This window comes from Herpailurus yagouaroundi, unplaced genomic scaffold (assembly GCF_014898765.1).
Source record: "Herpailurus yagouaroundi ecotype Mexico unplaced genomic scaffold, PumYag 100, whole genome shotgun sequence".
Classification (NCBI taxonomy): domain Eukaryota; kingdom Metazoa; phylum Chordata; class Mammalia; order Carnivora; family Felidae; genus Herpailurus; species Herpailurus yagouaroundi.
In genome coordinates this window covers 7,499,486-7,523,028 of record NW_024412391.1, presented here as the reverse complement: position 1 = coordinate 7,523,028, position 23,543 = coordinate 7,499,486, and the positions used below count along the sequence as shown (strand labels likewise).

Below are 23,543 nucleotides of genomic sequence, written 5' to 3'. Positions count from 1 at the left end.
TCACAGGGACAGAATAGAACAGAGGTTACCAGGGGCTGGGGGAGGGAGAATAGGCAGTTGCTGCCTCTGGAAATGGGCAGTGTTGATGGCTGCAAACACTGTGAATATACTTCCTGCCACTGATCTGTGTACTTGAAAAGTAAACCTTCCGTTATCTATGGTTTGCCACAATAAAAAAATAGCAAAAAAAAAAAAAAAAAATCACTTACTTTCTAAGGGATTTCCTATGAATGTGGCACTCCCTGAACATCCTTAAAATACATACCAGCCCTCTTTTCCATCCCATCTGCACTCGGGGCCCCTCGAACCAGAGTAATGTTGAATCTTGTTCATTTATCAGCATGAGCCCTCTGACCTTCCTGTTCCCTGTCTTTGCAAACCATCACTCTCTGAACACTCACTGGGGTCATGAAATGCTTCTTAGTAGCACGGAACCCCCATGTTGCCCTGATATGTGGTCCTAGTCTCTTCTTCCAAATTATCACCCCCAAAATGAGAAAGATGCCACCCCAAGATTTCCTTCTTATCACTATAATACTTTCTTTGTAAGAGTGAGGTATACAAAGTATGTAATACCCTCTTGAGTAACAGTGACCTAGGATAATTAAGTCAGGACTTATACCAAGGAGAATAACAGCAATCAGTCAGCCAGTGGCTTGGGGTGACTTCTGTCTTCCAAAGAATCTTCTCTCAAAGCAGAGAAGCATTTTCCTAAGGCATCACTTTCTCTGAGATACCAGGAATGTTTATACTTTCAGTGAGTTGCACACCATTTGTGTTTAATTTTCTTGATCACGAATGTGTTGAATTTACTCTGTTCTAAATTTCTTTAGTTTTAGGACTACTCTGTGTCTGTGTGTGACCAGTCTACAAAGGTGATCTGCTCACATACTATAGTTGTGAGAACACAGCCAAGAAAACGAGAAGAACGTTAAAAAATAAAGGAGGATAGTTAGGTGTAGAGTGGATTTTTTCAGACTATACTTTGCAGCCCATCATTGGGTCCTGAAATAATTTTAGTGGGTTGTGATCAGCATTAAAAACAACAAAAAAGGGGCACCTGGGTGGCTCAGTTGGTTGGGCGTTGGACTTTGGCTCAGGTCGTGATGTCACGGCTGGGGAGTTCGAGCCCCACATCGGGCTCTGTGCTCACAGCTGGGAGCCTGGAGCCTGCTTCGGATTCTGTGTCTCCCTCTCTCTGCCCCTCCCCTGCTCACGCTCTGTCTTTCTCTCAAAAATGATAAACATTAAAAAAAAAAAACAAACCACACAACAGAAAGAAGAGACAAGAGAGAGTGTGCTGCAATGCGTTTCAGGTGTAACTATCTGTGTGTATGTATGTGGTGTTGGCATTGGGTCTGGACGTGAAATGCATTTCTCATCATGGTCTGTAATAAAAAGGGTCTGAAGCCAATGACTTGGACTGAAGAACTGGAGGTTGGAGGCAGGCGGACAGAGATGGTTCAACTGGAATTCTGGTATGTTCCATTTTTTACTGGGAGGTTGGCTTTCACTCCCAAGGGACTAGAGGGACCTTAAAGGAGACCGTAGGAAAGAATTCCCTGAATGAAGCCTCATGTATGAAACCTGTCTCTTTTTACAGCACATCTGTTGTGAGCTCCTAAACAGGACTTGGAGGGAGAGTGGCGGGTCCCCACGGAGGGCGCTGTCTGGCGGGGTCCACCTCAGCCATCTCTGAGGCTCTCACTTTCCACTTGCTACCGGAAAATAAAAATGCAATGCTCACGCTGAAGAGTTCATTCACATTTTAGAGTTGTGGTTTAAGCACTTTTGACCCCAGGGAAGTTGTAAAATCACAGAAGTTTAAACCTGGAGCCACCTTAGAGATAGAGTTCATCTTTTCATTTTTTTTTTTTAAGTAAGCTTTATGTCCAATGTGAGGCTTGAACTCACAACCCTGAGGTCAAGAGTCCCTTGCTCCACCGACAGAGCCAGCCAGGCGTCCCTCCTTTGGAATTCTATAGCTAAAGAAACCTAGGCTGAGGTTGACCTCTGAATTCAGGGTGGGGAGCGAGGCGGCGCCCGGGGCCTGGAGGAAGTGAAGAGATCCCGAGAGAGGAATGGAGGCCTGAAGAGGCACACAGAGAGAAGCCTTTTGTGGTTTTCTCAGTCACTGCAATAGAAAAATAAATCAGTTTAACTTTTTTTTCCCAAGTCAAAGAAAAGGCCTTCTGCCCTTTTGCTTTCTTGTGGCCTCATGGTTGGAAGGAGAAAGCGCGATCGGTGGCTCGCTTCTCTCTGCTACTAGAGCTCCCTGTGGCTCCTAGGGGAACCCTAAGTGGGCGAGGCCCCCAGAGGTCAGGCAGGCCCCCGTTCAGCTGCGGGGAGTGTGCACCGGCTGCACAAGGAAGGCAGTTGGAACCGGTTAGGAAACACGATAAGCAGTGCCAGCGCTAGCCTCACACATACAGTGGGGGGATACGTGTTACTGAGGAAGATCAAATTCACTCTTGCGGCTGGAATGCACTGACCTAAAGGTCACCAGAATTCAATTCTGAAGGGGACCCACGATGACAACTCAGCCGGGTACCCCGTTGGCCATGTAGGTAGGCGCTGCCACTGCCGTTTCTCCGAACAAGTGGTTTCTGTTTGTTTTCAAATCATCTGATGTGCTGTTGCAGCTGGAGCCCAATGTTTCTGCACCTGGTTATCATTAGCACCTCCGGGCAGGCGCAAAGGGGGCCCGGTGTGCTCACGACAACAGGTGGGCAGGGCTGAGGAGTGTCTCATTCCTCTTGCTCACTAGCCCACACCAACACGCTAAAAACAAAACAAAACAGAACAACAACAACAACAACAAAAAAAGCCCCAAAGGACAAAAATACACATCCCCCTCTTGAAATACTGGACGGAAAGGTCAAATTCTGCTAAAGTACGGTGACAACTCTTCCCTCAAAATAAGTGGTAGAGGAGGAAAGAAGGGATTATTCTGAGTGTCGCTTGTGCTTTCCTCGGTCTCTGCTGCAAGTGGTAATGACATTTTATTCTCAGCCTCGTGAAGGTGAGTCTCCATGGGGGTGGGGGGTGGTCTCTTAGGAATATGGAAAGAACAGGTTTTGGTTTGGGGGACACAGAGGATGACTTTTCAAGCAAGCTCGTCACATGCCCTCCCTGAGCGGCCTGCTGGTCGGAGGAGAGGCAGGGTTTTTGGAGGAAGTCCTAGGAAGAGAGCCCTCCCAGCTGGCTTGTGTTACGTGGGGGTGGAGGAAAGGAACACCAGCCTGCAGCTGGGATCAATTTGTACTAAAGCAGGGGAGGGAGATGATGCCCACGTGCGAGGCTGGCTGGGCCACAGGGTTTAAAGATGGGCACAGGGGAGAAGGGCCAGGTCCCAGAATGCTTTGCTACTTGGCAGTGCTTCACGAGGGTTGAAGCATTAGCTCAGAGCCACTGGGATGCTCCTGTGCGTGCTCAAGTTCTCCTGGACGGGGGTGCGACCAAGCCCCTGTGCCACAATGTGGGCTTACTATGTTCAGCAACCTTTCAACTCATCTGGGAACCAGAAAGAACAGAGCACACAGCCTCCTGTAAAATGCTGCCAGAAAAGTCAACAATGAGTTTCCTGAGTTAGACAGACTCCCCCAGGAATTTCAGGAATGATTCATCAGCATCTGTTAGTATCCCAAGCAAGGCATCTCTCCTGGTGCATCATTCCCAGGAACTGGAGTGAAAGGCGAACTTCGGTCTGCTCTGGTGCCTGGGGAGACCTAGTGGGAGGTGGATGGCACCAGGCACTGGCTGCTATATTTCATTGCCGTACTTGTAAATCTGGAAGTGACGTGTAGCTGAATTAAAAAACAACAACAACAACAACATAGGCTGGGCCTCAAGAAACCTGGGCCAACTGGGTCTGCTACTCCCCGTATGCTCTCAGGTAAAAGCCCTGAACTTCCTCATCTATCAAATAAGTAAATGGACTAGATAATTTCTAAACTCCTTCCAGCAAAATGTTTACAAACTACAAATCTACGAGAGAAAGCCAGGAACTGGGAAGAGCTGGAAATTGAAAAGAACTACGCCTGGTCATCGGAAGACCATTCTAGGGCTCGTTAACGGAGATAGGACAGAACAGCAACAGTGAACTAACAGACAAAAGCAGTGGAGAGGTTTTGAGTCCTGGCAGTAAGTTCCAAAAAAGGCGGTGACACAAAGCAAGCACGCCTGAGAGCATGTGACCCTGAGATGGGTTTGGAGTATAAGACAATTTGTGGTTATGCTAGTCTCTTAATCCGGCTCCGCGTGTTATCTTCTGGGTGTTCATATGCAAACACAGGTAGCTGACACTTCATATTTAATCAGACTGATGTCATTATGTTACTGGCACTGTATTTTTCATAGAATTTTGCTGATTTAAATGTATGTACCTCTGTCAGCCACGCTGAGGACCTCTGAAATAGTATCTTGTTTTTGTTTTGTTCTACCTTTTTTTTTTTTTTTTTAGTGTTTATTTACTTTTGAGAGGGAGAGAGTGCAAGTAGGGCAGGGGCAGAGAGAGGGAGACAGAGGATCCAAAGGGGGCTCTGCGCTGACAGCAACGAGCCCGATGTGGGGCCTGAACCCACGAACTGCGAGATCATGACTCGAGCTTCAGCCATCCAAGGTGCCCCCTGAAGTAGTAGTTTGAATTTTTTTAAGCTTATTTATTTTTGAGAGAGAGAGAGAGAGAGAGAGAGAGAGAGAGAGAGAGAACAGGAGACACAGAATCCGAAGCAGGCTCCAGGCTCCAGGCTCTGAGCTGTCAGCACAGAGCCCGACACGGGGCCCAAACCCACAAACTGTGAGATCATGACCTGAGCCGAAGTCGATGCTCAACTGGCTGAGCCACCCAGGTGCCCCATGAATGCCAGGGCCACCAAGGGGGCAGCTACCAAAACTTCAGGTCGGCCTCAGGCAAGCTCATTGCCTAGAGAGGGCAGGCTCACAAACCCAACCTTGTCCCAGACGGTAAGCATTGCTGAGCACAACTGATTCTAGGCAGGACAGAGGACCTAGGCTTCCAGAAACCGATGAAACCACGAACCGACAGGAGCACACAAAAGGATGAAAATGCACAGCCACCTACGAACTTATCTGTGTAGTTACCCAGGTGTGGAAGGCAAGGCGCAAACTCCAGTATGTGTCAAGATTTGACCACCTGATCCTACTTATCATCAGCCAACAGTCCCTTGGCTTCTAGCCTTCATGTACTCCAGAAAGATAAAAGTGAATTTCTTAAATGTTAAAAATCTGTCCCATCTAAAACTTTTGTACAGATTTGTTTATGTGCAGCTCTGACTTCACTATTCAGCCTGGTCTGTAGATATAGTCAAAACTTTGGGAATTGAAATTAATAAACTAAAAAACAAAATGTTTACCATCGGGGCAATGAAGAAAGGGGTATGAGCAAATATTTAGTTGGGTTGCTATGACAACAGAACAAGCCATCACAACAGCATTCTTTCCTTTCCATCTGTCAAAACTTCGGCTTGACAGGCCCTTAAGAAACACTCAGGGTCCACCCTGAAGATGAAACAGAGCAAAAATGTTATTCTAAGTTTGATAGATTTTTGGCCTGACTTAAAACTCTTTCATAACTCATTCAGCATTTGCCACAAGTCCCTGCTATTTCCGCCTGCAGTGCACAGACTCCCTGGCAATGAAGACTGAGAACGCTGTGTGGCAGGGGAGGGAATGGCGGCATGACTACGGACCTAATGCAGGCCCCCGTCCACCCTGGGATGCCACGCGGCCACTCCCGGAGCTTGGGGCATGTCCTGCTCTCATGCGCTGTTCTGCGGTGTCACAAGGTTTGGGAGGAATCAGGAGAACGGGAGGCTTGCTTCAACGTCTGGCTGGACAGGGCTGGAAATGGGAGCATGCGCGGTGGGGCGGTGGGGGGGGGAGTACTGTGCCCAGTAAGGAGGAGGAAAGCCCCCCCCACCCCACCTCCCGCCACGGGAGCTTATGCGGGAGGCTCTCTTCCTGCACCTTCCCAGGTCACACAACTTGCAGCCAGCCACTGTCCCCCAAGCCCTAGTTTGTCATGGCCTGGCCAGAGAACCCTTCAGTTCCTTATGGCTCTTTGCCCATAAATCAGGCAGCTTTAGGTGCACACAGATTGGTCCTGGAGGGACAGCTGGGAAGCAGAGCAGGATGGAGAGGACAACATGGCTTCTGGCTTTTTCACGCAGCAGCGTCACAGGTGTGATGTTCTTTGGTGGAGTTTCTGTGCTTTGATCATTAGCTATGTCACTTTTTTCTTTTTTAAAAAAGGATTTATTATTTATTACAACAAATTTTTTTTCATGTTTACTTTTTTAGGGACAGAGACAGAGCAGGGGCATGAGAGGGGCGGGGAGAGAGGGAGACACAGAAGCAGACCGAAGCAGGGTCTAGGCTCTGAGCTGTCAGCAGAGCCCGATGCAGGGCTCAAACTCAGGATCCATGAGATCATGACCTGAGCTGACGTTGGACGCTTAAATGCTGAGCCACTGGGGTGTCCCTATTTTATTTCTTATTTTAGAGAGAGAGAGAGAGAAAAAGAGGTAGAGGGAAAGAGACAGAGCTCAACACAGAGCCCATCCGATGTGGGGCATGATCCCACAACCCTGGAATCAAGACCTGAGACAAATCAAGTCGGGACGCTCAACAGACTGAGCCACTGAAACGCCCCACGATTTTATTTTTAAGTAATTTCTACACCCAATGTGGGGGTCGAACTTACAACCCTAATGATCGAGTCACATGCGCCACTGACTGAGTCAGCCAGGCATCCCAGTGATGTCACTTTCTTACAGGTGAGCCAGGCTTCCCTGTACTGGCTTAGCTGGCCTGTTCGGGAAGGGGTCACAACCAAGAAACCCAAAACTGAGGCCTCCAGAAGTAGACCGTTTAAGCTGTAAAAGGAGGTACAGAGGGCCCCAACTTTGGGCACAGTCTAGGTCAGAGGCCTGGGAATCCTGGAGAGGACCCACAACATGGTGTGTATTTGTCTCTAACCCAAGTGATGTTAAGCGGGGCATTCAATGAGCACACAGTTATTTCGGCATCACACCAGCTCTGAAGTGTCTAGGATTGGAATCGCAGACGCCAAGTAGCTGGGACAGGCTTCCCAGGTGATTTCTACTGAACAGATCAACCTGGGAGAGGAGAGAGCCTACTGAGGGCAGGGAGATGTGGGCTGGCAGTGCTGACCTTCCCTCATCAGTGTGTTCACAGAGTCAGGCATCACTTGAGCTGGAGAGGTCCTGCAGAAATTAGATGATCCCTCCCCCACGGCACAGCTGGACACACGAGGTGGTCACCCCCGGGGACGCTTTGGAAAGCACAGGATGCCTGAGGAGGGGAGTCCTGGGTCAGGAATGGGGCCCTTAGCAGGTTCTGGGCCAGGGTCACTGGGAGGGCAAGGCACAAAGGAGCACAGTCCCAGGAGGCCCAGAGCACTCTGACCGTGCAGCCGGGAGTTTCAGAGCTAGGAGAGAGTGTGGGGGTCATCTGGACCCACCTGCCTCTCCAGGCCCCAGATGAAGGCCATAAGAGAGGGAGGGCCTGGGGAGAAAACCACAGAAGTCTCAGCTTCTTCTGTAGACAATTCTAGCCTAACTGCCAAGCACAAAGGGGTCTTAATGGCATGTTTTTAAAAAGACTTTCCTTATGGGGGCGTCTGGGTGGCTCAGTCGGTTAAGTGTCTGACTTAGGCTCAGGTCATGATCTCACGGTTTGTGAGTTCGAGCCCCACATCGGGCTCTGTGCTGACAGCTCGGAGCCTGGAGCCTGCTTTGGATTCTTTGTCTTCTTCTCTCTCTGCCCTTCCCCCACTTGTGCTTTCTCTCAAAAATAAATAAATGTAAAAAAAAAAAAAAAAAAAGACTTTCCTTATAGATTTCTGTAGGTGGGGTCACAGGCACGGCCACCCTGCACCCTCCCCTCCCCCCCCACCCCCGACCAAATGAGGCCAGCTCCTCCTCCTTCCTTCTCGTTTTCTCTGGAGCCAGGCTGCCTGTGTCCCAGCTCTTCCACTAACCTCTGGCTTGCTTGAGCAAAGTGTCTTAACCTCTGTGTGCTTCTTAGTTTCCTAATAATAGAAGCTATGTGATTGAGTTGTCAGGAGCCTGAAAGAATACAGGTCAAACCCTTCCAAAAGCCTGGCCCAGAGGCAACATTCCAGTGCTCCTGATGGTTGCCTGTTGTTACTGTCCTCTGGCTCCTGCCTGCTGTGTTTCCTTCTTTTCCAGCCTCAGCTCTGTGGGCCTTTATTTATTTATTTTTCCACCTCTTCAGGTCTGCATGGAACTCGTGTTGGATAGAAACATAAGTTATTGGGTAAGAGAGAGAACACTGTGAGAGCTGTGAGAGCCAACTGTGTTGGCTGCCTTTGGGGCCAACATGACACGGGAGCCCAAGCAGGTCAGAATGACAAGGGACCTGGGTGCAGACAAGCCCTTGTTTCTTTTTTTTTTTTTTTTTTTTAATTTTTTTTCAACGTTTTTATTTATTTTTGGGACAGAGAGAGACAGAGCATGAACGGGGGAGGGGCAGAGAGAGAGGGAGACACAGAATCGGAAACAGGCTCCAGGCTCTGAGCCATCAGCCCAGAGCCCGACGTGGGGCTCGAACTCACGGACCGTGAGATCGTGACCTGGCTGAAGTCGGACGCTCAACCGACTGCGCCACCCAGGCGCCCCAAGCCCTTGTTTCATAAATGAGGAGACCCAAGGCCAACGGTGGAGGATGTTCAGGCTTCCTCTCTCCTGGGGGCGGGGGGGGGGGCGTGGGGGGGTGGGTGGGACACCTCTAGGCCCCAGGTCCTGTGTGATGAGAGATGGGCGTGCAAGTCTGAAGGCCATGAAGGGTTTAAAAATGTAATTAAGGTACTTTCCATACACACACACAGCAGTTAGCTGCACTGTGGCCCAACCCTGGACCCAAGGACAGCACCAACGTTCTCCATGTCCCGGCAGCATCCACAGCTGCCATCTTACCCCTCTCCCCTCTCATGGGTGTTTGCTTGTCCAAGGGACTAAGTCTCTACCGGCAGAATACCAGGCATCATGGAAGGTGGGGACACTCCAAATGCCTCCAGTCTGACCACACTGGTGACCTGTCTTCCCACAAAGCTGCCCCAGAGCAGGAGGGGAGTGGATGGTAGAACTAACAAGATGCAGCCACTGGGCAGGGTCCATTTACAGCAATGGGGCTCCTTCGCTTTCCTTTGTCTCCTTAGAGCAGTTCTGTGGGAGGGGCTTTAACCCATCAACCCAGAAATGTGTCCAGGGAGGGGATGGGGGGGTGAGGTGGTGGTCTCCTCCCAGAGATCTCTGTCCTGAGCCCTTCCAGCTGTCTTGGTCCCCTAAGCCTGACACATCCACTCTGTTGCCCTTCAGGGATGCATTTGTCTTTGACCCTCTCTGTTCTCACCTTCTCTCTTGCATTGTACTTTGACAAGAAAAACAGATGATATTTTGTGTTCTCCTCTGCCCGAGAGGAAGCCTGGGGAGGGCACACTCCTCTCCAGCCATGCCCATCTTCCTGGATATTTTCTCAGGCTGGACCTTCCTGAGCCTAACACGTTCAGCCCAGAAGCAAGCTCCTCAGGGGACTGTCTGGTTCCATCTCCAATCCTGGTGGGCAGCACGTTTACTTGGCTGGCAATCACTTCTAGCCTAGGCCTTTCTGAGATTCTCCACCCCCCCCCCCCCCCCCCCCCACGGCCAAGGCTGAGAATTCTACTTCTGGGGGACAGAGTGGGGCTTCCAGAGAATACAGACAGCTACTAGAATGTCCATGAAATCCGACCCTGGCCACTGAAGGGTTATTACTCCTCCTCAGCTCCCAGAGCCCCAACCTTGAGAACTCTCCCGTCTGAACTCCCCAGTGCCCAGCAAGCTTGGAGAGCTGCCTGCGCCCAGCGGAGTGCCGGCCCGCTTCCTGAGCGGACCCCAGTGCACAGAGAGTGCAATAACCACGACAGTAAAAGTGAATAGCTCGCCAAAGACCAGGGTGGGATCGGGCTGGGAATAGCCAAGTGGCTGCTATCCAGAGAGGAGCATCACCAAGATGACCAGATGGGCTGGCGCGGGAGGAGAGGACTGGATTCCATTTCCTACCACATTTCTCATCCCATCTGGTCATTTTGTTAATTTTTTTTTTTTTCCACGTTTTTATTTATTTTTGGGACAGAGAGAGACAGAGCATGAACGGGCGAGGGGCAGAGAGAGAGGGAGACACAGAATCGGAAACAGGCTCCAGGCTCCGAGCCATCAGCCCAGAGCCCGACGCGGGGCTCAAACTCACGGACCGTGAGATCGTGACCTGGCTGAAGCTGGACGCTTAACCGACTGCGCCACCCAGGCGCCCCTATTTCCTACCACATTTCTGATGAACTCCACGTTCATACCTTCTGTCCTTGCCATTCCTCTTTCCCTGTTCCTCTTCCTCCCTTTTGTTTTCCAGACTTGGGAGTCAGATTTCCTCTGCAAACCACGGTTCTTTAATTTTTGTGTTTTTGGCATTTCTTCTCTCCAGATGGACTCCTCGGTTGGCCTCATCTGCTTTCACTGGTTGGCTGGCCCATCTCTGACTGGGTCCCACATCTCAGCCCCTCGTGGAGTTTCACTCACTACCCGTGCCGCTGTGCCCTCAGCTCCAAAGCAAAGAAGGCTCTGATTCGGTATTTTGAAAGGAGGAAATTGCCAGGAATTCTTTTTTTTTCCTTCCTAGTTTAGAATTAACTCGAATCCCTACCTGTATCTCCTGGCTCTTCCTTGCTTTGTGACATGGGCTTTGCAAATCACTGAGTGTGACCCATAGGACGTGGAGGGCATCCTACCAAGCAGCGAGCAGGTGTGTGTGACTCTGTGTAATTTATTTTAGCACTGAGAGGAGGGGGCGCCTTTGGGATACATCTGTGCTCTAGCACAACCCTGCAGCCGTCTGTGAACCTTGGCTCCCTGCCTCCTCCGGGCCTTCCTCTCTGGGCTCAGCTGCAGCCAACGGCTTTGCAGTTCCTGAAGGTGTCATGCTCGGCCTCCGGCCTCCTTGCCTTGCTCCTTTCGCCTGGAATGTGCTTTCTACTTGCTGTTAGTCTTAGGACTCAGCCAGAACTGGCTTCCTCTGAGGAGGAGGGCCCTCCTCCTGTCTAGAACACACTGCTCTGGTAAGCCTTTACAACACAGTACTGGGTGGTCTGCTCAGTTCTAGAACCGTCGGTCCCCCAGCACACGGCAGAGCGCCCAGCACTCAGTGGAACGGGTGGAAGGCAGGCTGCAAATCAGGTAAGTGTGTAGGGAGGCGTGGGCTTACCCGGTGTTTCAGAACCGCTGTGCCTTACAGATCTCCACTCCTCGCTGCCCACTGACCCGCACTCTTCCCTCAGGGTGCTTCCTTGGCAGTCCCCGACAATCACCTGCCCTACACGTGCCAGCCAGCCCGAGACCGACGGTCATTCAGACACTTTATTTAGTAGGAGAGGCCACGGTTGGTACCTGAGCTTGTCTGCGATGAAGATGACCCTCCTTTCCAGAAGCAGGGAGGCAAAAACACAGAGCAGGTGGCGGACGCTGAGAGAGGAGAAGAGAGACTCAAAGTCTACGTGTTCGAGCCGGGAGTCCAGCGGGCGGCACAGTTCAATCACCTGCCGGGGAACAGGAGCAGCCGTGAGGAGGGGCCGCACCCCAGGCCGGGGGCTCTGAGGTCCTCAGCAGGGCGCACCCACTGGCAGGCGAAAAGGGAAAGGAAACAAGGAAGACAAGGTGACCGGGGAAAAGAAAGATCCTAGGAGACTGGGGAGCAGGTACACTTGGAAGTGACTCTGTCGCAGTTGAGTGTGAGGAAAGTTCGGATGGAGGTGGAGACATAGGGTGGCTCAGTCAATGGTCCTTGACCCAAAATGGCGGGTGGCTCTGGCTGGCGATGACATATGTGGACCACGCCCCTCCCTGGAAGTGCCATGGCTGTTGCTATCCCATCACTTAGAGTCCCACAGGGAAGTGTCTGCCTCACAAGGGAATATTACCTGCTGGAATGGAGTCATGGGCTCACGCAGAAGAACCAAAAGATCCAAGCAACACTTTCAAGACTCACCTCCTCTAGAAGGCATTTCTCGGTGAGCCCAACCCCATACCAGTCCCTTCCCTATGATGTGTCTTACAGCTTGTATGTTCAGTGGGCATAGTTTCTCATTCTGTACTTGTTGAAATGTTCCCAAATTCATCTCAAGTCAACTACTCCTGGGTGTGCTTTTCTTCTTTTTTTTATTTCTTTTTTTAAAATGTTTATTTATTTTTGAGAGAGGGAGAGAGAGAGACAGAAAGAGCGCACACGAGTGGGGTTCGGTAGAGAGAGAGAGGGAGATACAGATTCTGAAGCAGGCTCCAGGCTTCAAGCGGTCAGTGCAGAGCCCGACGCGGGGCTCAAACTCACAAACCGTGAGATCATGACCTGAGCCAAAGTCGGACGTGTAACTGACTGAGCCACCCAGGCGTTCCTGTTTTTCTCTTTTAATAGCTGACTCCTTCGCAGTGAGCAGAGACCAGTGTTTTACTCTGAGCACCATGCCTGCCCGGTGTTGCCCACACAGTGGGGCACGTTAATGTTAATATCCCTATGGCCAAGTCGCCTGTATCTGGTATAGGACAGTGCAAGACTCTCCAGCAACAGGGAGAATGCTTCTCTCTGCTCTGGGAAAATGAGTTGTGGCAGAATATCCCCTTCCCATCCTCCCCTCCCCATCCTCCCCTCCCCTGTCTCCAGAGGTGACTTTGCTTTTTCAAGGGCTTTTGGAAATAAATAGATACTCAGGCAGGATGGGATGTACCTTCTGATGTCCACAGAGCCATATAAAAGGAATGGGAAGGAGAAAAACAAAATCCTGCATTCAATCCCAACCCAGCCAAGGAGGGGAACATGCCTCAAAGTCCTAGACAGATGAAAAAAAAGTAGTACCTGAACTTGTCTTCCCTGAAAATAATCTATTTTACAATATGAAGTTATAGAGGTGACAGAGACCAAAAACATAAATGGGTTCAAATGCTATCTATGAGAGTAATGGGCTATTAAGAGTAGCTAAGGATGTTCAATGCAGGTCCCTAATCTGTGGGGCCAAGGTCATGCAAAGAAACACCATATACTGCCATGACATAGCTGGGGATGCTGTCTGGGAATGAATCCTCGAATGGATAGACAGGACTTGGGGTGGATTTTACATGCACCTGAATGTGACATCAGGCAATGAGACAGACCACTGAAAGCCAGCCCCTTGCTTGGTTTACTGGGACTTGGCTGTCTGGGCCATTCTCTCCTCTAGGAGACAATAGGAATCTGATGGCTTACCTCAGTTCCTGATCCTGGCAAGAAGTTCTTGACGACGATGGTCTTGCCCAGTGCTGGGAAAGGGGCCTCCATGACACTCCTCATGAGGGGCTGTACCAGGGCAGGAGAGATGCCTCGTCGCTTTTCCACCTCATCCAAGATCTGCAAGGGTCACCAAAGCAGCTTAGCTATCCTGATGTCAGGGTGCCAAGGTATTGCTCTGTTCTCGATGAAGTGGGCCCACCACAGCGACTGAAGAATTATGGGGAAGCCCTGCTGTCCTCATCAGGCCAAACTTTAAGCGTCTTTCACCCCATACGGTTTTGTCCCAAATCTCCTTTCTGTGTACCCCTCCTCTGCCTTGTGCCTTTGCAGTTCTTTCCACCAAAGGGGTGAAGTTCCTTGACCCGCTTGACTTTGGGTTTGGACATGTAACTTACCGCGCTAACATATGCATTTTTTTTTTTAATTTTTTTTTCAACATTTATTTATTTTTGGGACAGAGAGAGACAGAGCATGAACGGGGGAGGGGCAGAGAGAGAGGGAGACACAGAATCGGAAACCTCTTGGCTCCAGGCTCTGAGCCATCAGCCCAGAGCCTGACGCGGGGCTCGAACTCACGGACCGCGAGATCGTGACCTGGCTGAAGTCGGACGCTTAACCGACTGCGCCACCCAGGCGCCCCTAACATACGCATTTTTAATGGGAGCGATATTGTCCCTAAGGGGATAAAAATTGGTTCTTGGGGGTGGTGATGAAGAAAACTTAGATACTATAATGGTTTGTAGCCTTTTAAGGGGCGACAGTACATAAAAAGATATACAGTATATCTGTGGATTTAAAGTCTCTCTGGGGGTAGCCATTAGGGAAATGCAAACACAAGCCACAATAAGATTCCACTTAACACGCATTAGGAGGGCTAAAACCAAAAGATGGACAATAGTAAGTGTTGGCAAGGAAGTGGAGACATTGGAACCCTCATGCACCGATGGTGGGAATGTAAAATAGCTAAACAGTCTGGCAGTACCTTAAAAGGTTAAACACAGTGTTACCATATGACTTAGCAATTACATTTCTAGACATTTACCCACAGACATGAAAACATACGTCCACACAAAAACTGGCACATTCATGTTCACAGCAGGGGCACCTGGGTGGCTCAGTCAGTTGAGCCTCCGACTTCGGCTCAGGTCATGATCTCATGGTTCGTGAGTTCAAGCCCCACGTCGGGCTCTGTGCTGACAGCTCAGAGCCCGGAGACTGCTTCGGATTCTGTGTCTCCCTCTCTCTGCCCCTTCCCCGCTCATGCTCTGTCTCTCTCTGTCTCTCAAAGATGAATAAACATTAAAAAAAATAAAAAAAAACCCTATTATTCACTGTAGCCAAAAAGGGGACATAACCTAAATGTCCATCAGCTAAAGAGTGGATAAACACAATGTGATGTTCCATTATATGCCATAGTCAGCCACTACAGGGAATGAGATACTGGTTCATACTCTAGCAGGGATGAACCTTGAAAATACTAGGCTAAGTCAAAGACCCGAGTCACAAAAGGCTACTTCTTGTATGATTCCATTTGGATAAAAACTCCAGAAGAGACAAATCCATAGAGACGGAAAGCAGACTGCTTTCTGGAAGTAGAAAGTGACTGCTACTGGGTATAGGGGTTTCTCTAAAAATGTTGATAAAAATGTCCTATAATTGTGGTGATAATTACACAACTGTGTGGATGTGCTAAAGGGTGAATTTTATGGTTTACAAACTTCATCTCAATAAAACTGTTATTCTAAAAGGTCTAAATGTAAGACCCTCCATAATCTAGTTGTGGATCAAAGAGTTTTAATAAAAATGCCATTTATAGGGGTACCTGGGTGGCTCAGTCAGTTGAGCATACATTTTTTTTGTTTATTTAGAGAGAGAGAGAGAGAGAGAGAGAGAGAGAGAAACACAAATGGGGGAGGGGCAGAGAGAGGGAGACACAAAATCCGAAGCAGGCTTCAGGCTCTGAGCTATCAGCACAGAGCCCGACACAAGTATTGAAGACAGGAGCTGTGAGATCACGACCTGATGCTTAACCGGCTGAGACACCCAGGTGCCCCATCTCTCTCTCTCTTTTTTTTTTAATGTTTATTTATTTTTGAGGAGGGGGACAGAGAGAGAGAGGGAGACAGAAAATCTGAGTGGGCTCTGTGCTGACAGCAGAGAGAACAGAGAACTCGATGCAGGGCTCGAACTTACTAACCGTGAGATCATGACCCGAGCCTGATGCTTAACCGAATGAGCCACCCAGGTGCCCCAAGCATGGAACTCGTGATTTTGGCTCAGATCTTGACCTCACAGTTTGTGAGACTGAGCCCTGCATCGGGCTCTGTGCTGACAGCACGGAGCCTGCTTGGGATTCTCTCTCCCCCTCTCTGTTCCTCCCCTACTCACGCTCTCCTTTTCTTTCTCTCAAAATAAACAAATTAACTTAAAAAACCCATTTATAATAATATCACGTGTATGTATTGAACTCCTGAAATATGGCTAGTCTGAACTGAGATGTGTGTTATAAATGTAAAAACACTCAGTAGATTTCAAAATACAGAATTAAGAATGTAAAATATCAATGACTATATTGATGAAGTGCTGAAATACTAGTATTTTAGATATGTGGGTTAAATAAAATTTCTTATTAAAATTAAAAAGATTGTACGTGTGGCAGTTCCTCAAAAAATTAAATATAGAATTACCCTACCATCCAGGAATTTCACACTTAAAAGGGTATGTACTCCCAAAATTTGAAAGCAGGGACTCAGACATCTGAATGGCCATTTTCAGGTTAGCATAATTCACAATATCTAAAAGGTGGGAACAACACAAATGTCCATCTATGGATAAACAGATAAAGAAAATGTGATATATACAAGCAATAGACTGTTATTCAGCCTTAAAAAGGAAGGAAATTCTGACATATGCTCCAACATGGATAAAGTTTGAGGACATATGCTAACGTGATAGAAGTCAGTCACAACAGGATAAATATATGACTTCATTTACATGAGATCCTGGAGTAGTCAGACTCACACAGACAGAAAGTAGTATGGTGGGTGCCAGGGGCTGGGAAGGGAAGGGAACGGGGAGGTTAGTGTTGAATGGGTGCAGAATTTTAATTCAGGATTGTAAAAAAATTCTGGAGATGGATGATGGTGACAGTTGCACACAATGTGAATGAACATAATGCTAATCAACTGCACACTTAAAATGGCTAAAATAGGGGTGCCTGGCTGGCTCAGTCGGTAGAGCAAGAGAGTCTTGATCTTGGGGTTGTAAGTTCAAACCCCACATTGGGTATAGAGATTACTTAAACATAAAATCTTAAGGGGCGTCTGGGTGGCTCAGTCAGTTAAGCATCCAACTTTGGCTCAGGTCGTGATCTCCGGGTTTGTGAGTTCGAACCTCACGTTGAGCTCTGTGCTGACAGCTCAGAGCCTGGAGCCTGCTTTGGATTCTGTGTGTGTGTCTCTCTCTCTGCCCTTCCCCTGCTCATGCTTGGTCTCTCTCTGTCTCTCTCAAAAATAAACATTAAAAAAAAAAAAATTAAAAAAAATAAAATCTTAAAAAATGGCTAAAATAGTGACTTCTATGTTATGTATATTTTAGCACAATAAAAAAATAATATGACAAAAAAATTAAAAAGAATTTTATGAGGGGAGGCCATGAAGGAGGAAAAAATCTTTTTTAATTTTTTTAATTTTTTAATGTTTATTTATTTTTGAGACGGAGAGAGCGCAAGAGAGGGAGGGGCAGAGAGAGGGAGACACAGAATGGGAAGCAGGCTCCAGGCTCTGAGCTGTCAGCACACGGCCTGACACGGGGCTCGGACTCACAGACCACAAGATCACGACCTGAGCCAAAGTCGGACATTCAATCGAGTGAGTTGCCCGGGTGCCCCAAAGGGGAAAAAAAAGTCTTAGAACTCTGGCTAGGTGGCAATAACAAAAGGATGAAGAATTCTGAGGCAGAAGTGACAGCGTGCCAGGTCTAAGCCTAGGCCTCGGGAAGGCTGCCTTGCATGTCTCCGCGGCCTTCTGGGGCTTCTGCCACAGCCACGAGAACTGCTGGAGAGGCGCACAGGCCAGCTCGCCGTCCAAGGAGGATGACAGACATGTGAGCCAGCCCCAGCCCCAGCCTTGCAGCCTACAGCAGAGACCAGGCAGCCCAGGTCAGCCAGCCCCCGACCCGCCCACAACGCAAGAGCGAGCCCAGGGGTGGGGGGAAGGGGGAGATGAGCTGAGCTGAGCCCCGGCCGACCTGCAGGTCTGTAAGAATAAATGATTGCTGCTTTAAGCTACTGTGGTTTGTTACAAAGTGTGACTGTGGTCATATTTAATGATATACCTTTCTTCAGAGATTCTGAGAGGTGTTCCTTTTTTTTTAATGTTTATTTTTGAGCTGGCGGGGGGGACAGCGTGCACAGGACAGCGGCAGAGAGAGAGGGAGACAGAAGATCTGAAGCTGACTCCAAGCTGACAGCAGACAGCCCGATGTGGGGCTCGAACCCATGAACCATGAGACCATGACCTGAGCTGAAGTTATACACTTAACCGAATGAACCACCCAGGCGCCCCTGAGAGCTATTCTTCTTTTTCTTTTTATATTTTATTCATTTTTTGAGAGAGAGAGACAGAGAGAGAGACAGAGGCAGAGACAGAGCACAAGTGGAGGAGGGGCAGAGAGAGAGGGAGACACAGAATCCAAAGCAGGCTCCAGGCTCTGAGCCGTCAGCACAGAGTCAGATGCAGGGCTCGAACCCACAAACTGTGAGATCATGACCTGAGCCGAAGTCAGTTGCTTAACCGACTGAGCCACCCAGGCACCCCTGAGAGCTGTTCTTCTTAAAGACGATTCCTCTTTCTTTGTTTTTTGTTTTTGTTTCTTAAGTAGTCTCCAGGCCCAGTGTAGGGCTTGACCTCACAACCCTGAGATCAAGAGCTGCATGCTCTACCAACTGGGCCAGCCAGGCGCCCCTGATTCCTTTTTCTGTACAAAAGGACAATTTGTCATTTTAGTCATCCTTGTCCCTCACCTGGAAATAGGCCGAGTTTATAGAGATCAGTTTGCTAAAGCTCTGTTTCTGGTTCTATCCAGCATATTTGCTGTGTGGTCTTTGGCAAGTTATCATACACACCCTTCAATATCCCCAGGAACAAAACTACCATGAAAACACAGAACTGCACACATACAGTATGTTAATACGTTTACTTGCTTGTCAGCCCCTGTCCACGACAAAACAATGGGGCTCATGTGAATTCCAAAGCTGCCACTGGACGCTAGACTAACTCATGGGAGCGGTTCCACTTCTCCCTTTCATAAGCATTCTCTGAACAGCAAAAGCTGTGACCTACAGCCTTATTTCCATGTTTAAAACCCCCTGGACAGGGTGGGGGGGGGGGCCTGGGTGGTTCAGTCTGACTTTGGCTCAGGTCATGATCTTGTGGTTTACGGGGTTTTTTTGGTATGTATGTATGTATGTATGTATTTATTTATTTATTTATTTATTTATTTTTTCAACGTTTATTTATTTTTGGGACAGAGAGAGACAGAGCATGAACGGGGAAGGGGCAGAGAGAGAGGGAGACACAGAATCGGAAACAGGCTCCAGGCTCTGAGCCATCAGCCCAGAGCCTGATGTGGGGTTCGAACTCACGGACCGTGAGATCGTGACCTGGCTGAAGTCAGACGCTTAACCGACTGCGCCACCCAGTCGCCCTGGTTTACGGGTTTGAGCCCCACGTCAGGCTCTGTGCTGACAGCTCAGAGCCTGGAGCCTGCTTTGTGGATTCTGTGTCTCCCTCTCTCTCTGCCCCTCCCCTGCTCATACTCTCTCTCTCTCTCTCTCTCTCAAAAATAAATAAAACATTAAAAAACAAATTTAAACAACCCCCTCGGAAAGACCCGCATGAGCAGCAATGCATAGCTTTCCTAGAGTCTGCAAATGACCAACTTCAATGTGAAAGGCTTACCACCTCACTGGAGTGGAGGGAGGAACACAGACAAGTTGATATCATCCTTTATTTCTTTTTTTTTTTTTTTTTAATTTTTTTTTCAACATTTATTTATTTTTGGGACAGAGAGAGACAGAGCATGAATGGGGGAGGGGCAGAGAGAGAGGGAGACACAGAATCGGAAGCAGGCTCCAGGCTCTGAGCCATCAGCCCAGAGCCTGACGCGGGGCTCGAACTCACGGACCGCGAGATCGTGACCTGGCTGAAGTCGGACGCTTAACCGACTGCGCCACCCAGGCGCCCCTCATCCTTTATTTCTAACAGACTTGAATAGAAGTATAAGTTCTACCAAGGCAAGAGGTTACACCAGATCAGTAGAAGTCAGGCTTCCTCTGAATATAAGTGGACGGTGGGCAGGAAGTAGACTTATTTCGGAATGATTTTAGGAAATGCTGCTTTCCATCCATGGACAGTAGACATAGGACTTCAGTTCTCAAAAGAAAGCTCAGACTAAAATATATGCTCAAGAAGAACTTAAAATCAATTTATGGATTAGATGGTCATGTCTCGTTAATGTAGGAAATGAATGTTGGATTATACCTAATATTTAAGATTATCATATATGATAGTAATTAGCTTCTCTCTACCCACCGAATAGTAGAATGGATGAGCCAATTCAATACAGCAGTTCCTAGGTCTTGATACATTGGCTTATCTTCCCAAAAAGAGGACCAAATTACATTAAGGATTTTGATAGATTTAGAGCACAATTACAATAATAAATCTCTCACACACACAACACACATATATATACACGGATACTTAGATATCCATCCATTATAGTGGCCTTTCTGTCATGCAAAAGCTAATATGACAAAAGGCAGGGCTGAGAGGTACGAAAGTAAACCATAAGGAATATTCTGGGAAGATCCTCCACCTCCTTCCATCCTCCACCTGCAATTATTTTGACTCTCCCCCCACCCCCTTTTCCTGGGCGCCAACCGTCATCAGCTCTCATTTCCAATATCAGTGACAAGAGAAGTGGGAAGGAAAATGTCAGGATACGCTTATAAAAGTACCAGGGGTCCGGGTGTTTCCTGTGTCCTCCCTCCACTAAGGCCCCAGTCCTCACCTTTGAAAAGAGGCTGAAGCACCCCAGGCGGCTCACGATGCAGTAAACTTCAGGGAGACGCTTCCCTTTGCCACCAGGCTTTTTGGGGTGAAACACAAGGAAATCATGAGTGTTAGCACTTCAGAGAAGAGAACCCAAACATTTTTAAGTGCATATTATGTGCCAGATGTTTCCACACACGGAACCTCTTGGAAACTCACTGAGGTAAGTAGTTACCCATACCCCATTTTATAAGTGGGAAGCACTTCTGGCCATGTAGTATATATATTTTTCTTCTCTTGAAGGGACCAAATTGAGGGTATTGTGCATACAGGAGGCACTCAAAATGGCCCATGGAGCCATAAAGGAAGGAAGCTAAACTTGTTCACCCAGATCCCTTTGGTTCCTCTTAAGGAGTTACCTTGAAACCACATGTTGCTTATTAGAATGATAATTCCAAGTCAGAAATCATTCCTGAAAAATCTTTTTGGAAACTGCCTTTTAAGCTAATTTTCAAACCAAGATGAAAATCAATCTCATTATGTCATAGTAATTTTATCAAGAAAACTTATTATCCCACTGAACTTTTTATTTTTTTCCCACTTAACTTTTTAAATTGCTACCCATACTTTTTATTCACTATTAATTCAACAAATAATTACTGAATATACCTTCTGTATGCTGTGCATTATTCTTGACTCTAAATTATATCGGCTTATGTCAAAGACTCAAATATACTCAGAGAGAAACGATTTGCTTCCACTGAAGATTTTCAAAAGAATGAGTCTCAAAAAGACAAGCTCTGAAATGGGTTAGCATGGTCATTTCACTGGAATCCAATCCTGACTTAAAATTTTTTTTTTAATGTTTTTATTTTAGAGAGAGAGACAGAGCGTGAGTGGGGGAGGTACAGAGAGAGAGAGGGAGACACAGAATCCAAAGCAGGCTCCAGGCTCTGAGCTATCAGCACAAAGCCTGACATGGGGCTTGAACTCATGGATGGTGAGATCACGGCCTGAGCCGAAGTTGGATGCTTAACCGACTGAGCCACCCAGGAGCCCCTGAAGAACACACTCTTGAATGATCTGCATCATGAACAAGAGAACTACCTTTCTTTGACCCTTAGCAGCCATTATGAATGTGCACTATAAGCTCTCTGGGTCTGTGTAGCATGTTTTATTAGAAAGGACATTTGGCTTAAAGAGAGAAAGGCCTTTCATTTGGCAAGGAAAATAACGGAGCAAGTATTTTCTTCTTAAAGGAGACAGAACTGTTGTTCCCTTCTACCTGTGAGACTGAGGTGATTCCCCCAAATCTTCCATGTTTTTAACTCCTCTGATTAACCTGTCACACTTCCTGCCTCTTCTCCTGCAGACTGAGAGCTGAATGTACTAACCAGCAGTCTTCGGCAGTAACCGAACCTTCTGCTCCCATCTTCTCCAGTTAAGACAAATGAGAAGGTTTCACTGTGATTGGGGAAACAAAAGTGCATTACAAAGCAGAACACAACCAAAGACACCAGGCAGTGAGCAATCACAGGGACCTGCCTGTGTCTGTCCTGCCTGTCCATCTCTGTGCAGGGACTCTGTGCGCCTATAGTTTTGGGGTCTGTGTCAGGGAGAGGGAGACCCAAAGTGCCAGTGCACCCTGAGAGTAATGAGGGATTTTTCTTCACCCTGAGCTCCCAGAGCATTCTATCACCTGAACCGTCCCATTGCCCGAAACACAGCAGTCACCGATGGAGAATCTATCGTGACTCCTGCCCCCAGTGAGGTCCAGGAGGAGATGGCCTTTGCTGTCCTAGGGATGTGACTCAGTAAAGGAGCAGCTGAAGACTGGGGCAGTTCTGTGCCCCCCTTGGAACTGCCCCTCGGGTGACCCTCCCTGAGAACTGTCTCTTCAGAGCCAACCGGAAGCTCAGACTGCCCTTAGAGACTGCTGGGCCAACTTCAAGGAACACGGCGTCCCTCAAACACAGAGTATGCAGCCTACTGAGTTTGGTCAATTGCTAACACATCCGATAACAAAAATTTTGGTATGTAACAATGTGGGTTAAAGCAGAAATGTAAACCTGTCACAGTCCGAGTAACAGCTGGATGGGCTATTAAAGAAATGTTTCCAGGGACAAGGGACAAGGGACAAGGAAAGGGTGATGGGTAATGTTTCTCTAGCATCTCCTAGACCAAGAACTATGTTTGCCCTTCACAGAGGCTTATAAACCAAACGTATGCCCACGTTCAGTGGGCATGCTTAGCAAGGTGATTTGTATCTTCTAAAAGATACCCATTTTAAAACACGGTGGGGAAAACCTCTAGCCTGGAGCCCATCGGGATCGCTTAATGGTAGGATTGAATTATGACATCTGCCATCTCTGACACCCTCCCTGGTTCTTGCCTTAGCTTTTCGGGGTGGGGAAGGGAGACACCAGCACATACCTGGTAAATTGCTGGACAGGAGTCCAATCCTTGGCATCAGGGAAACAGAATTGGGGGATGGCCTTCAGCTGGTCCTCAGCCTCTCTCATGAACTTGAAAGACCTTTCCAACTGCAGGGAAAAGGGTGAGAGAAGGTTGGGGAATAAACCCCAGCATGGTGGAGAGAGAGGCAGATGTTTGGCAAGACCACATCTTCCACCTTCCCACAGCGGAGACCACCACCTTAACATTGGGAAGGGTTTGCAGCTCAGTCTGCTGGGGCCTTTTTCCCCCAGGGCACTGTTAACTCTAGTCTCATGGGGCAAGTCAGGAGAAAAAAACTGGTCTGTTTTAGAGAAATATCTTTGATGTTTAACATTCTGGAATATAACTATTTTAATCAACTAGGAAAAAGTGTCATAGCAATCCCCTTCAACTAGGAGACTCATGAATCTGCAGGACAGAGCCTCAAATCTGGTCTTCCAACTTCTGGGCCCAAGAAAGCCTCGATCCATGCAAAGACATTTTTTTTTTTAAATTTTTTTTTAACGTTTTTTATTTTATTTCTGAGACAGAGAGAGACAGAGCATGAACGGGGGAGGGGCAGAGAGAGAGGGAGACACAGAATCGGAAGTAGGCTCCAGGCTCTGAGCCATCAGCCCAGAGCCCGACGCGGGGCTCGAACTCACGGACCGTGAGATTGTGACCTGAGCTGAAGTCGGA

General features: G+C 48.2%; 1 protein-coding gene across 4 annotated transcripts in view; it reads right to left on the bottom strand.

Annotated features, from left to right (window-relative positions):
• The window catches only part of DENND2A (DENN domain containing 2A), a 103,836-nt gene that overhangs the window by 13,902 nt on the left and 66,391 nt on the right, over positions 1–23,543 (bottom strand). For all 4 annotated transcript variants that reach the window (XM_040471792.1, XM_040471790.1, XM_040471791.1 and 1 more), the window contains 5 exons: positions 22,842–22,951; positions 21,803–21,872; positions 20,428–20,505; positions 13,330–13,470; positions 11,484–11,632 (listed from right to left, as the gene is read on the bottom strand). In XM_040471792.1, the coding sequence (XP_040327726.1) occupies positions 11,484–11,632; positions 13,330–13,470; positions 20,428–20,505; positions 21,803–21,872; positions 22,842–22,951 (548 nt within the window). The remainder of the gene's footprint in view (positions 1–11,483; positions 11,633–13,329; positions 13,471–20,427; positions 20,506–21,802; positions 21,873–22,841; positions 22,952–23,543) is intronic.